The 16,343-nt window shown below is 42.0% G+C and overlaps 1 protein-coding gene across 2 annotated transcripts in view; it reads left to right on the top strand.

Moving 5' to 3' along the window:
* The window catches only part of enah (ENAH actin regulator), a 281,703-nt gene that overhangs the window by 224,649 nt on the left and 40,711 nt on the right, over window positions 1–16,343 (top strand). For both annotated transcript variants that reach the window (XM_048597460.1, XM_048597461.1), the window contains 2 exons: window positions 10,830–10,887; window positions 11,256–11,307. In XM_048597460.1, coding sequence (XP_048453417.1) covers window positions 10,830–10,887; window positions 11,256–11,307 — 110 coding nt within the window. The remainder of the gene's footprint in view (window positions 1–10,829; window positions 10,888–11,255; window positions 11,308–16,343) is intronic.

Here is a 16,343-nt window from a genome sequence, read left to right as displayed (position 1 = left end):
TGCCCCCTGACATTCAGTGACACTACCATTGCTGAATCCCCCACTATCAATATTGTGGGGATTACCATTGACCAGAAACTGAATTGGACACGCAATCTAAATACTGTGGCTACAAGAGCAGGTCAGAGTCTAGGAATCCTGTAGTGAGTAACTCGCCTCCTGACTCCCCATATCCCTTTCCACCATTTACAAGGCTCAAGTCAGTTGTGTAATGAAATACTCCCAAATCTCAAGAATGAGTGCAGCTCCAACAACATTCAAGAACTTTGATGCCATTCAAAACAAAGCAGCCCCCTTAATTGGTACCATATCCACCAACATCCGTCCCCACCACCACTCATGCTTAGTAATAGCAATGTATACCGGTTACAGCCAGGCTTCTTAGACAGCATCTAGAAGCATGAAGACAGACATACAAGGGAACACCACCACCTATAAGTTCCCCTCCAAGCCACTCACTATCCAGACATGGAAAATATCGACCACTGTTTCACTGTCACTGGGTCAAAATCCTGAAACACCCTCCCTATCAGATGAAGAGCAAATAGACAGCTCTGTTTTAAGAAGGCAGCTCCAACATCTCCTTAAGGGCAGTTAGGGATGGGCAATAATGGCCCAGACAGCAGCGCCCTCATCTCATGAAATAGACCATAAAATGTGGGAGCAGAAAGAAACTGTACAGCCATTGAGTCTGCTGTGCTACGGCTTTGTTCAAGAAAAGTTGTAAGGATAATCCCAGCAATTACAGAACCAGTTAGTTTAACTTTGTTGGTGGTTCTAGAAGCAAATGTTCATGATAGAATTAGTACTCACATTGGGAAGGGTGGATTGATTAGGAAGAGTCAACACGGATCTCTAGAGACGAAATCATGTTTAATTAACTTGCTGGAGTTTTTCAAAAGAAGTAACAAAGAATTGATGGGCGTAACATTGTTGATGTGGTATTTATAGATTTCCAGAAGGCGTTTAATACAGTACCATACAACAAATATATGAATAAAGTTATATCACGGTATAAAAAGACCTTAACAAAGTGGATACAAAGTTGGCTGAGTGATAGGACACAGAGGGTAATGGTCAATGGATATTTTTGGGCTCGAGTAAAGTTTGCATTGAAGATCCGCAGGTGTTGGTGTTGGGACCGTTGCTTTCACTGGTATGTTTTATTCATCTGGATCCTGGTGTGAAAGGTCACTTTCCAGGTTTATGCATAACAGTGTGGAACTCCAGAAGGATATTGACAAGTTGGTGGAGTGGTTAGATAGGTTATCAGATGAGGTTCAATGCACATAATTGTGACATAACGTACTTTGGTTGGAAGAACATTGAAATACAATATAACATAATTCTAAAGGGGGTGCAGGAACTGAGGACCTGGGTGTATGTGTGCACAATCACTGAAGGTAGCAGGACAGATAGAAAGAGCAGTTAATAAAGCACATTGTTCTTGGTTTTCAATAGGGGCATAGAGTACAAGAACAAGGAGGTGACGTTGAACTTGTGCAAAACACATGTTAGATCTCAACTGAATATTGTGTACAGTTGAAGGTGCCACATTATGGGAAATATGGGAACTCATTGGACAGAAAGTACAGAAGCTATTTACTACAAGAATGGTTCCAGGAATGAAGAACTTCATTATGAGGATAGATTATGAATAAGCTGGGGCTGTTATCCATGGAGAGAAGAAGGCTGAGAGGCGATCTGATAGAGTTTTCAAAATCATGATCAGGCTGTACAGAGCAGTCAGAGAGAAGCTATTCTACTTAGAAAAGAAAGAATGAGATGGCTGGAAATTAGGGATGTACAAGTGGAGCAATGGTGATGTAAGAAAAATCTCACACAACAAGTGGTTAGAATATGGAATATAATGCCTGGAAATGTCAATTGAAGCATTGGATTATTAGGATAAGACTTGCAGTTTTAATAGCAGGGGTTTCTGGGGTAATTCAGAAAACATTGAAGAAATTCCCAAGAAAGAAGAAACATACTAAGAGAAGGACAAGGCAGCTTTGACTGACAAGAGAAATCAGAAACAGCATAAAATCAAAAGAAAAAGCTCGCAATGTTTTGAAGTTTAGTGGGAAACCAGAGGTTTAGAAAGTCTTAAAAGCCAGCAGAGGACAACTGAATAAAAGCAAATATTTGAATTTCCAGAAGGCCTTTAACAAGGTGCCACACAGAAAAGAGCCCATGGTGTTAGGGGCAAGGTACTGGCATGGATAGGGGATTAGCTGACTGGCAGAAGGCAGAGAATAGGTATTAAGGGGTGTTTTTCAGGATGGCAGCCAGTGACTGTTGAGTTCAGCAAGGTCCAGTGTTGGAACCACAACTATTCACATTGGACGAAGGAACTGAGAACATTGTCTAAGTTTGCAGATGACACAAAAACAGGTGGAGGGACAGGTAGTGTTGAGGAAGCGGGGAGACTGTGGAAGGACTTGGACAGGCTAGAAGAGGAGGAAGAGATGCATATGGAATACAGTGTGGCAAAGCATGAAGTTATGCATTTTGGTAGGAAGTATAGAGGCATAGGCTATTTTCTAAATTGGGGAAAACTTTGGAAATCTGAAACACAAAGAGACTGGGGAGTCCTAGTTCAGGAAGTTAGCATTCAAGAAGGCAGAGGTATACTGCTGAGGCTGCATTAGGCTCTGGTCAGACTGCATTTGGAATATTATGAGCAGTTTTGGGTCCCATATCTAAGGAAGTATGTGCTGGCATTGGAGTGGTCCAGAAGAGCATGTTATAGAGGAGCAGTTGAGGATTCTAGATGTGTACTAGATGGAGTTTAAGAGGATGAGGGGAAAATCTCATTGAAACCTACAGAATACGGAGAGGCCAGAACAGAGTTGACATGGAGAAGGTGTTTCAACTAGTAAGACAGACTAGGACTCAAGGGTACTCTTTAGAACTGAGATGAAGAGGTATTCTTCAGGCAGAGGGTGATGAATCTATCCACCTATCTTTGTGTCATCTGCAAATTTAGCAACAATGCCCTCAGTTCCTTCATCCAGATCGTTCATGTATAACTTGATTCGTTGCGGTCCCAACATTGTGGAACTCCACTAGTCACTGGCAGCTATTCTGGATGAGTGTAGCTCCAGGAACACTCCAGAAGCTTGACACCATCCAGGACAAAGCAGCCTGCTTGATTGATAAGCATCCAATCCCTCCACCACTGTTACTCAGTAGCAACCATGTGTACCATATACAAGATGCACTGCAGAAATTCATCTAAGATCCCTAGACAGCACCTTCCAAACCCATGACCACTTGCATCAGGAAGGATAAGGGCAGCAGATACGTGGGAACACCACTACCTGCAAGTTCCCCTCCAAGCCACTCACCGTCCTGACTTGTAAATACATCGCCGTTCCTTCACTGTCGCTGGGTCAAAATCCTGGAATTCCCTCTCCTTGGGCATTGTGGGTCCACCCACAACAGGTGGACTGCAGCGGTTTAAGAAGGCAGCTCACCACCTCTTTCTCAAGAGCAACTAGAAATGAGCAGTAAATGCTGGCCAGCCCGTGAATAAAAGAAAAAGACCCCTGCCCAGTGTCTTGTCAGAGGCCGTCTGGAAATACAACTAGATCACATCCACTTGCTCTCCTTTGTCTAACTTGTTTATTTTCTCTTACCCCTTATTGCTTTTTCAGTAATCCTCTGTTAGTTTTTTAAAGGCTTTTTATCTGGCTTCCCACTGGTCTTCAACACATTGTGTCCATTTTCATTTTCTTTTATGTCTCTGACTTCCCTAGTCAGCCATGGTTGATTTGTCCTCCCTTTAGAATGTCGCTTTTTCTTTGGATAAATTTCTGCTGTGCCTCCCAAAACTAACCCAGAAATTTCTGCTCAGTGATAGTAAGAACTGCCGATGCTGGAGAATCTGAGATAACAAGGTGTAGAGCTGGATGAACACAGCAGGCCAAGCAGCATCAGAGGAGCAGGAAACCTGACATTTTGGGTCTGGACCCTACTTCAGAAATGGCTGAAGAAGGGTCCAGACCCGAAACATCAACTTTCCTGCTCCTCCGATGCTGCTTGGCCTGCTGTGTTCATCCAAATCTATACCTTGTTATCTCGGAATTTCCTGCTTTTTTAAAATTTATTCATTCACGGGATGTTTCTTTCACGATAATCATGGATAAGGATAGGTATATTCGGCAGGGTAAAGTTTACAATGGGGGAAGGGTAATTACAATTCAGTTAGGCAAGAACTGGGTAACATAAATTGGGAACAGATGCTGTCAGGGAAGAGCACCACAGAAATGTGGAGATTGTTTAAGGAATGCACACTGCATGTGCTCGATATGTTTGTCCCTAGCAGGCAGAGAAGATGCGGTTGAGTGAGGGAGCCATGGTTCTCGAGAGAGAGAGGTCGAATGACTGGTTAAGTGGAAGAAGGAGGCTTATGTAAGGTTTAGGAAAAGAGGAATGGAAAAGGCTCTAGAGGGATACAAGTTAGCCAGGAAGGAGCTGAAGAAAGGGCTTAGGAGAGCTATAAGGGGGCATGAGAAAACCTTGGTGGATAGGATCAAGGAAAACTCCAAGGCTTTTTACGCATATGTGCAGAACAAGAGAACGACCAGAGAAAGGGTAGGGCTGATCAAGGATTGTAAAGGGAATTTGTGCACAGAGCCTAAAGAGATAGGAGAGGTCCTTAATGAATACTTTTCTTCAGTATTCACAACTGAGAGGGACCTAGTTGTAGAGGAGGACATTGTGAAACAGGCAGGTAGGCTAGAGGAGGTTGATGTTAGTAAAGAAGATGTGCTAGGAATCTTGAGGAAGTTGAAGATAGATAAGTCCCCTGGGCCTGATGGGATTCTATGGGAAGCGAGGGACAAGATCGCAGGGCCTTTGGCGATGATCTTTTCGTCCTCACTGACCACGGGCATAGTGCCGGAAGATTGGAAAGAGGCAAACGTCATTCCCCTGTTCAAAAAACCCCAGAAATTACAGGCCAGTTAGTCTTAAGTCAGCGGTGGGCAAATTATTGGAAAGGGCTCTGAGAGACAGGACTTATGATCACTTGGAAAGGCACAGTTTGATTCGTGATAGTCAGCATGGATTTGTGAGGGGTAGATCATGCCTCACAAACCTTATTGAATTCTTTGAAGAGGTGACCAAACACGTGGATGAAAGTGGAGCAGTGGATGTGGTATACATGGATTTAAGTAAGGCGTTTCATAAGGTTCCCCATGGTAGCCTCATGCAGAAGGTAAAGAGGCATGGGATAGGGGGAAATGTGGCAGATTGGATTCAGAATTGGCTGACCCTTAGAAGACAAAGGGTGGTAGTGGATGGAAACTATTCAACATGGTGCTCAGTTACAAGTGGGGTCCTTTTCTATTTGTGATTTTTGTAAATGATTTGGATGAAGGATTGGAAAGGTGGATTAGCAAGTTCGTGGACGATACGAAGGTCGGTCACGTTGTGGACAGTGCGGAGGGCTGTTCTAGGTTACAAAGAGACATTGATCAAATGCAGAGCTGGGCTGAGAAGTGGCAGATGGAGTTTAACCCTGAAAAGTGTGAGGTGGTTCATTTTGGAAGGACAAACTTGAAAGCAGAATACAGGGTTAACGGAAAGATTCTTGGCAGTGTGGAGGAGCAGAGGGATCTTGGGGTTCATGTTCACAGTTCCCTGAGAGCTGCACCCAGGTGGATAGAGTTGTTAAGAAGGCGTATGGTGTGTTAGCTTTCATTAATAGAGGGATTGAGTTCAAGAGCTGTGAAGTTATGCTTCAGCTATTACAAAAGCCTGGTTCGGCCACATCTGGAGTATTGTGTCCAGTTCTGGTCACCTCATTACAGGAAAGACGTGGAAGCGTTAGAAAAGGTGCAGAGGAGATTTACCAGGATGTTGCCTGGAATGGAGGGAAGGTCTTACGAGGAAAGGTTGAGAGAGCTAGGGCTTTTCTCTTTAGAACAACGAAGGATGAGAGGTGACTTGATAGAGGTGTACAAAATGATCAGAGGTATAGATAGAGTAGACAGCCAGAGACTTTTTTCTAGGGTGGAGGTAGCGTTTACAAGGGGACATAGTTTTAAAGTGAAAGGAGGTAGATATCGGGGAGACGTCAGAGATAGGTTCTTTACTCAAAGAGTGGTAGGGGCGTGGAATTCATTGCTGGAGAGGATAGTGGAGTCGGCCTCATTAGGGGCATTTAAGCAGCTATTAGATAGGCATATGGATGATAGTATAAGGTAGCAGTGGAGGTTAGATAGACCTAAGATCTAGGGTAAAAGTTCGGCATAACATCGTGAGCCGAAGGGCCTGTACTGTGCTGTACTGTTCTGTGTTCTATGAGGGCATTGCTGACCAGGCAGCATTTATTGCCCATCTCTAATTGCCCAGTGGGCAGTTCAGAATCAACCACATTGCCATGGGTCTGGAGTCACATGTAGGCCAGACCAGGTAAGGATGGCAGTTTCCTTCCCTAAAGGACATTAATGAACCAGATGGGTTTTTCCCGACAATGGATTCATGGTCATCATAAGATTGTTCATTCCAGTTATTTATTGAATTCAAATTCCACAATCTGCTGTTGCGGGATTCGAACCCGGGTCCCCAGAACATTATTTGGGTCTCTAGATTAACAATAGTGGCAATAATACCACTCGGCAATCGCCTCCCATTGCTCCACCATCTTCCTTGCTCGGCTTCTCTTCCAGTCAAATCAGGCTAGTTCCTCCTTCATGTCTTTATAGTTACCTTTATACTCAATTGTAATACTGTTACATCCTATTTAAGCTTCTCCCTCTTAAACTGCAGGGTGAATTCTCTCACATTACTGTCACTGCCCCCGCTAATTTCAATCTGCGCTACAAACTCATTTAGCTTGTTTTGTATATTATGCGCATTTAATTACAACACCCTCAGTCCTACATTGACTGCACCTTCTCACTGTTGTCCCCTTTCTCTGTTGTTCCTGAAGTTAGATTCCTGAGCCCTTCTGTATTCTGTTCTGGAAACTTTAATAACCTCTATTGAGACTTTTCCCCACCCCCACTATTTAAGGCCCACATTCACAGCCCTAATTCCGGCACGATTCAGGTAAAGCCCACTTCATCAGAACAGCTCCCTCCTTCCCCTGAAAGAGTCTATGTTCCATGATTTTAAAACTTTCTCCCATTGCGATCTTCGAGACACACATTACCTCTTCAATCTTGTTGACATCATGCCAATTAGACTGTGGGTCATGTAGTAATCCAGAGATTATTACCTTTTTGGTTCTACCTTTTATTTTCGTCCCTTGCTGCTCACATTCTCTCAACAGAACCTCTTTCCCCTTTCCACCTATATCGTTGGTACCTATGTAGACCACAACAACTGAATCTTTCCTCTACCACTCCCAATTTCCTCTGCAGCCTCGATGTGATATCCCGAACCCAGGCATTTGGCAGGCAATACGGCCTTTGGAACTCTCAATCCTGGCCACAGAGAGCAGTGTCTATTCCCCTGACTATACTATCCCTGATTACAACTACATTTCTCTTTTCTCCTCACTCTTGAATGGCTCCCTGTACATTGGTGGTATGGTCAGTTTGCTCATCCTCCCTACGACCCCTGCTCTCATCCACATTGGCAGCAAGAATCTCAAACCTGTTAGGTCAAGTAAAAGGGCTGAGGCTCCTTCAGTAACTGATAGTCACACCTTCCTGTCCTTAACCACTGACCAAATTTGAGATAGTTATCTAAAGGGTATAACTGGCTTCCTGAAACACAGCATCCAGGTAACTCTTCCCCCTCCCCGATGTTCAAAGCCCAGACTCCAATTCATCACTCTGAGCTGGAGTTCTTTAAGCAACCAAATGTTGTTACAGATGCGGTCACTACAAACTACAATGGGGTCCACCAATTCTTACATCTTACAGCACACTGGCTGACCCTGCATCTCAATTGAGGCCCTTTTCAGGCTTCAGGTGATTGACAGCTGTCCCTCAGACAGCTGTATCAACTACATTATTAACCTTTTAACTAGACTACTGAATTTTAAACTTTTAAAATGGAGAAAGAAAGAAAGATTTACCAGTTCTATTCCAACATTGCCTCCAAATTCCCCACACTGTATACTCACTTGAGCTATGTCTCACTTTGTAGTGATCTCTCTTTTCTGACCATGGGTAGCTTAGTGGCCCAGGGTTTGTGCTTGTGCTCATTGAAGCTTGGGAGAATGAGTGTTGACCTCATTGAAGCATATAAAATTCTTATGGTCTTGATTCTTAAATTCTTAGGGTAGATGTGAAGATGTTTCTTTCCCTTTGAGAGAGTCTAGGATCAGAGGGCATAATCTCAGAATAAGGCGTGGCCCATTTAATTCAGAGACGAGGAGTTTTTTTCCCTCAGATTAGCCATGATCTCATTGAATGACTCAGCAAACTCATTTGGCTGAAATGTGTATTTCTGCTGCATTCTATGGTCTTATGGAATGAAGTAAAAAGAAACTAATTTGGAGTTAATCACATTTGATCACAAATTTGCTTTAGGTAATGAGAGAAAGTTCTCATTCTCATTTTCAAATTTATTCATTGTCTTGCTACAATCCCTTTAACCTGTAATCGGTAATCTCTAACTGTATATCCATCAAAGACATCTGCAGTCTTCTGATGAATCTTGGAATTTATCCACGCTACCATTAGTGGTCTTTTTGTTTATTCACTCACGGGATGAGGGCTTCACTGGCTAGGTAGCATTTATTGCCCATCCCTAATTGCCCAGAGGGCAGTTTAGAGTCAACCACATTGCTGTGGATCTGGAGTCACATGTAGGCCAGACCAGGTAAGGATGGCAGTTTTCTTCCCCAAAGGACATTAGTGAACCAAATGGGTTTTTCCAAAAAATCAACAATAGATTCACATCATTAGGCTCATAATTCCAGATATTTATTGAATTCAAATTCCACCATCTGCCATGGCAGGATTTGAACCTGGGTCCCCAGAACATTATCTGAATTTATGGATTAACAGTCCAGTGATAATACCACTAGGCCAGCACCTCTTCTATGCTTTTAGCTACCCTGGAGCACTCTCCTGTACTATTTGTTTCATCATTGAAAGTTGATTACTGTTATCATTACCTTAATAACCAATGTGTTGGGAATGTTGAGTTGACTCAAACTTTAAGATGAAAGAATACATGACGTTTAACAGTATAGCATTCCTATATGTTTGAAATACCAACCAACACCTTCCTTAAGTAAATGTCTCAATTGGTATTAAGTGATGATTATTGTTGACTGATCTGTTTGAAGATAAATAATGGATGCAAAGCATTTCTTCCATAATTTTGAATTAAGTCTTTAATCAGGAATATTCAGCAAGACTATAATATGGAAATTGCTAAACAATAAAGGACTGAGAACTATCAAGTTTGCCTTGGTTATTGAGTTGTTAAATCATCCTAGCAACTTATAAGATACTAAGAAATAGGCACATAAATAGGACATTGAGTATTTTTAAAGCAGTTTTAGATAGATCTTTGACAAGCAAGGTGTCACAGGTTATCGGGGTAGGCAGGAATTTTGAGTTGTGAGCCACAGTTACATCAGCCATGACCTTATTGAATGTCAGAACAGGCTTGAGAGGCCAAATGGTCTTCTGTTGCTCCTAATTCATATGTTCATGAGTGAACCATTCAGCCTCTTGAGCCAAATGCAGTGTGGCTTTTATTCTATTTCCTCCCTGCCCTTCATAAACCTTAACTCACTCATCAGTCTGTGTAAGTCAATATTCAACATATTTAATGACCTAACCTCCACTGCTTGCTGTTGAAGTTTTAACTAGGACACATCCTTATTTTAAGGGAGAAGGTGTTTCTGCTGCTTGGTGGAATTCTCGTTTTTGGTAAAGAAATATCATGCTTTTAATTTTTCATCTTCCAGATCCAACACATCTAAACCTGAAAGGAAAGCATCTCAGTTTGCACAATCTCTGCCAATAACAAGGCTGGGAGGCCATGGGGAACTGCCACTCAGAAATGATGCCACAGACAGCAAATCTAGTTATAAGCCCTGTGCAGAATTCTCCATTATTTCACTTTGCCTAAGTGGGAAATTTCACAAGTACAATCTGTTTGCAAAGTACAGAGTTCATCACATATTCAAAACTAAAATGTCTAGATTTTGGATCATTGGGAAACTCGAGTTATGCGGCTGGTGGTAATAAAGAAGCTTTTGCATATGTTCAGCCATGATCTTACTGAATAGGGGAGCAGGCTTGAGAGAATGAATGGCCCACCCTTTTTATTTCTTCAATTCCTAACTGCCTAGATGAGATAATCTAACTGGCCAGTGCTCAAACAGAGATGTTCTAGTCTGTTGTGACTCAGTACATCAATATCCCTAGTGTCACCCTTCTCTAAGTGGACAGAACACTAAATGTGAAGCTCCATGCAATGCTTGAATGTTTAATCTAGGGTGACATGCCAGTGCAGTAATGATTCCAACATTAAAACCAACAACTGCGAATGCTAGAAATGTGGAACAAAAACAGAAATTGCTGGAGAAACTCAGCAGGTCTAATAGCATCTGTGACTGGTCCCAAAACATTGACTGTGCTTTCCTTCCACAGATGCTACCAGACTTGCTGAGTTTCTCCATGAATTTCTGTTTTGTTTCAGTAAAGGCTCAGTTTCTCCGTTTCTCTGGTATAAGATACAAGGCAGCTTTCAAAGAGTTTTCCCCAGTATTGTGACCAATTATCTTAGCACAACTGGGTTCATTTTCTTACTTGCACAGCTCTTTGTTCTCAATATCTCATTCACTTTCTCATTTTTATGCATGTGCAACTTAAATTATGGAGTTACTTCTTTCTTTGCTTCAGGAGGAGGATCGCTGAGAAGGGTTCAGTTCCTGAACTAGATGCAAAAGAGGAGAAGAATGTAAGTAGAAGAGTGTGCTGTTGGATTCAGACTTCCAACTGCTCAACTTATTTTTACATCTAATTCTTCCTTTCTTCTCCCCTGGTATATTTAATAGAAGTCGTTATTTCCCAAACCTAAGGTCTGTGTTCGTGGTTTCTGACTCTGTTGAATCAATATCAAGCAGCTGGTTACACTGCTTTGTGAGAAAGTGCTTCAATCAAAGGCTGCTGTCTGTTAGATAGAGTTTATCACTTTACAGTTCTATTTATCAATTCTAACATATTCAAACCAGTCACAGTTAGACCTATTTAAGCGCTGTCTGTTTTTGCTCCATAACTAGATAATAGTTTTGAATGTATTATCGTTCAATTATTTACTTTCATCAGGAAGAATCTGAATCTTCAAATATGAAAGCCCCAGTTGCAGCAACCACATCAGGTAGGCATGAAGAATTATTTGGCTCAATTATTAACCTGCAACATATAGCATTGTAGCTTTTTGTTTTCCTAGGTTTCATGATAGATTTGTGCTCTGATAAAATCATTCGGAGTAGGCAATTCAGCCCCTTGAGCCTGTTCTGGCATTCAATATGACCCTGGGTGATCTCGTCTTGTCCTCAGTTTCATTTTCCTGTGTGCTCTCCATTACCTTTCAACCTATTATAATTAAAAATCTGTCCATCTCCTCCTTAAATTTACTCAATGCCCCAACTTCCACCACATGCTGGGGTAGATTCACAAATCATGACCTTTTTAGAGAAGTAATTTCTATTTCATCTCTATTTTAAATCTACTCCTTATCCTAAAGCTGTCATTTTAGATTGCCCCACAAAAGGAAATATCCTGTCTACACCTACATTTTCAATCCCCCTTATCATCCTCCATACCTCAATTAGATTCCCTCTCATTCTTCTAAACTGCAAAAAGTACAGACCTAAATTGCTCAATCTCTTTCCATAAAACAATCCCCCTCATCTCTGGAGTCAATCTAGTGAACCTCCTCTGAATGGCCTCCAAAACAACTACATCCTTCCTGAATTAAGGGACCATAATTGTACACGATACTTTAGGTGCGGTTTCACTAATGCCTTGTAGAGTGTTGCAGCCACACGTCCCTATCTTTACACTCTATTCCTTTAGCAATAAATGCAAAATTCCATTCACCTACCTTATTAACAGTTGTACCTGCATACCAATTTTCTGCAATTCTTGCAGGAGGACACGTAGATCCCTTTGTACTGAAATTCCTTTTTACTTAGATGATAAGTTGCCTTTCTATTCTTCCAACCAAAATGGATAACCTCACATTATCCACATTAAACTCCATCTACCAAATTTTGGCGCACCTATCTAATCTCTAAGGTTTTGGAGTAGATCTGTAGCTCAGGTTGTGGGTGTTGAGGTTGGTTGGCTGACCGAGCTGGTTTGTTGTTTTGCAGACATTTCGTTACCATGCTTGGTTAGATCCTCAGTGCAGCCTTTGATGAAGCTTCGGTGTGTTTTCCGCCTAGTTTTTAAACTCTGGGGTCCGTTGAGATGGATTGCCTCATTTCTGGGTTTCCTTTGTAGTGGAATGTATACGGGGTCGAGTTCAATGTGTTCATTAATAGCATGCTTCGTGGAGTGCCATGCTTCCAGGAATTCTCGTGCTTGTCTCTGCCTGGCCTGTCCCAGGATCTTGGTGTTGTCCCAGTCGAAGTCGTGGTTTTCCTTGTCCATGTGGATTGAGATGAGTGAGTATTGGTCGTGTTTTTTTGTAGCCAGTTGGTGTTCATGTACTCTTGTTGTTAGTTTCCTTCCTGTTTGTCCGATGTAGTGTTTCTCGCAGTCTCTGCAGGGGATTTTGTAGATTCCTGGAAGCATGGCACTCCACGAAGCATGCTATTAATAAACACATTGAACTCGACCCCATATACTTTCCACTACGAAGGAAACCTGGAAGTGAGGCAATCCATCTCAACGGACCCCAGAGTTTAAAAACCAGGCGGGAAAACACACCGATGCTTCATCGGAGGCTGCACTGACGATGTTACCGAGAATGGTAACGAAACACCTGCAGAACAACAAACCAGCTCGGCGAGCCAACCAACCTCAATTTATCTAATCTGTCCATATCCATATGTAAATTTCTTTTTCACTTTATTACAGCTTACTTACCCACATAAGGGGAGGTGATGGCCTAGTGGTATTATTGCTAGACTATTAATCCAGAAACTTGGCTAATGTTCTGAGGAATGTTCTAATAATGGTGGAATTTGAATTCGATGAAAAAACGCTCTGGACTTATGAATCTACTGATGACCATGAAACCATTGCTGATTATCCGAATAACCCATATGGCCTGCTAATGTCCTTCAGGGAAGGAAATCTGCCTGATCTGGCCTACATGTGACTCCACACCCAGAGCAATGTGATTGACTCTCAAAAGCCCTCTGAAATGTCTACTAAGCCATGCAGTTCAAGGACAACTAGGTCTGGGCAATAAATGCTGGCCAGCCAGCGATGCCCATGTTCCATAATGTTATCTGTAAATCTTAATCCATTGACAGTTGCTCGGTTGGAGACCATTGCTGTAAATTCCACAGATTTTCTGTAAAATCAATAAGATGGGTCATGAGTCAGTGTTTCTGCACATCAAATATGCCATCATAGAGTTCTTTACCATATATCAGTACTTTGCCAAGGATTATTTTAACCTCCATATATTTTGTCATTTCCACTGGCATCTCCCTTGTTCCAGGCATCTACCACCCTCTGTGTAAAAACGTTGCCTCGCACAGCTCTTTTAAACTACCCCCTTCACTTTAAACCTCCGCTGCCCAGTATTTGACATGATGTGGAGATGCTGGTGTTGGACTAGGGTGGACAAGGTTGAAAATCACATGACACCAGCTTATAGTTAAACAGGTTTATTTGAAAATGCAAGCTTTTGGAGTTCAGCTCCTTCCTCGGGTGTAGTGTGAGGGAGAGGGTATAAGACACAGAAGTTATAAGCAGAAAGGTAACAACCCTAAAACTGGCTGCCTCTTATTGAATCTTTCATCAGTTAGGAAGGAGACTACTGATTGAAATGCAAAATCCAGATTCCTCTGAAGTCATTGTTCCAAGATAATTAAGGTTTTATCAATGTACAAGAGGTGACATCTCAGGTCAGACAATGCAGTTTAGGTGTGAGATCTTGCTTAGAATCTGTCTATATTTTAAACTGGGATAAGGTTTTATTTCTTTAAGGAAAACAGAATGTATCTGCAACTACACAGACATCTTGGATGAAATAATTTGCATGTGTGTGTGAGAGAGAAAGAGAGAGAGTATGCTCATGTGAGAGTGTGAATGTGTATGTGGGAATATATAGTATGGTGGGGTCTCCTGTAGTGCGACATGAACCCAAGATTACGATTGAGGCCATCCTCATGGGTATGGATTTTGGCTATCACCCTCTGTTCAGCGATTTTTGCATTATTGTATATCTTGAACTTCACCTTGAAGCACGCTTACCCGAAGATCAGAGGCTGAATGTCCTTGACCCCTGAAGTGTTCCCCACTGGGAGGGAACACTCCTGTCCAGTGATCATTGTAAGGTGTCCATTCATCCATTGTCGTAGCGTCTGCATGGTCTCGTCTATATACCATGCCGCGGGGCATCCTTCCCTGCAGCGTATGAGATAGACAGCGTTGGCTGAGTCACATGAGTATCTGCCGTGTACTTGGTGCGTGGTGTTCCCATGAGTGACGATAGTATCCATGTGGATGATCTGGCATGCCTTGCAGAGGTTGCCACGGCAGGGTCAATGTTATCCTGAACGCTGGGTAGTTTGCTGCGAACAATGGTCTAAGGTTTGGCAGTTGTTTGAAGGTCAGAAGTGGAGGCATAGGGAAGATAGTGGTGAGGTACTCATCACTGTCCATTATGTGTTAAAGAACATGGCGTAGTTTCTCCACTCTGGGGAACTACTGGACGACGAAGGGTACCACACTCACACTCACACTCTCTCAAACACACACACACACACACACACACACACACACACACACACACACAAATTATTTCATCCAGGATGTTTGTGTAGTTGCAGATACATTCTGTTTTCCTCAAAAAAAACCTAACCCCAGTTTAAAACATAGACAGATTCTAATCGTGTGATGTTTGACATTTCTACTCTGGGAAAAATATTCTGACTATCCACCCTGTCTATGCCTCTCATAAGTGTATGTACTTCTATCAGGTCACCCGTCAGCCTCTGACATTCTAACAAAAACATGGGATCCCACCTTTCACAAATATCTTAGTTGGATTCCATGAGAAACATGTTTTCAGTGGAATATTGTTAAAAATTTGTTCAAGGGGCCTGCGCATTACTGGCTAGGCTAACACAACACGCATCCCTAGAGTTAACCAAAATGCTTCAGATCTGGAATCACATGTAGGCCAGACCAGACAAGAATGGCAGATTTTCTTCTCTAAAGAACATTAGTGAATGACAATTTATTTTGTTATTATTATATGTTATTTTACAACAATCAACAGGGGTTACATGGTTGCCATTAGGTCAGCATTTTTTATTCTACATTTTTATTGAATTCAGTTTTTACCATCTACCATTCTGGGGATTTCAATCCATATCCCCAGAACATTTATCTGGAATTCTGGATTACTTGTCCAGTGACGTTGCCTCTGTGACACTTCCCCTGAAGCCTCCCACTCCTTGCATATTTCTGATATGTAGGTGATATTTTGCTAAATTTGAACTTGCAACTGATGTAAGGAAATCCTTGCATGTCTTAATGGACTCCATCCTGCACTCATATTCACATTTGAAATGGAACAGTCAAATGAGATTGCTTTTTTCAGTGTCCGAAACACAAGTAATGGTCACCACTAACAGGTTGCTACTGTCAAGCCGAATACATGTTCTGCCTGTCACACAATGAGTAATAGTTATATGGATTTCAGTACCAATGTAATGCCACATATGTAGGCTATTTGTCCCAAAGAGAGGTGAACCATTTCGGACAGTATATGCCTTCAACTATTTGTAAAACAAACAAGATACTAACCATACTCAACCAGCCCATGCTTGTAAAATTTGTAATGCAGTGTCCAACATTAGACACAATTCTACAATTGAACACTATTTGTTGGGTAATCCCTTGAGTGTGATGATTTACGTTGACAACTAATTCAGGATTGTCAATTAGGGCTTGCAGTGTGGTGCACTTGCATGTACTGAAAGCTGCGTGTGTTAATACTAAAGTGCAGGGATAGACCAAATCAGACTCACTAACACCGGATTCGTAACACAGTGAAATTAAAACATTCAGTGACCTCAAAATTGCTCAACTGTTCCCAACCAGACTTATCAGATAACAGACCTTGGCCACCAAGTTTATAACTTAAATTTTGGAGATAGCAAGAACTGCAGATGCTGGAGTCAGAGACAACACATTGTGGAGCTTAAGGAATACAGCAGGCCA

Source organism: Rhincodon typus, chromosome 5 (genome assembly GCF_021869965.1).
Source record: "Rhincodon typus isolate 14 chromosome 5, sRhiTyp1.1, whole genome shotgun sequence".
Lineage (NCBI taxonomy): Eukaryota > Metazoa > Chordata > Chondrichthyes > Orectolobiformes > Rhincodontidae > Rhincodon > Rhincodon typus.
This window is presented reverse-complemented; position numbering and strand designations above follow the sequence as displayed.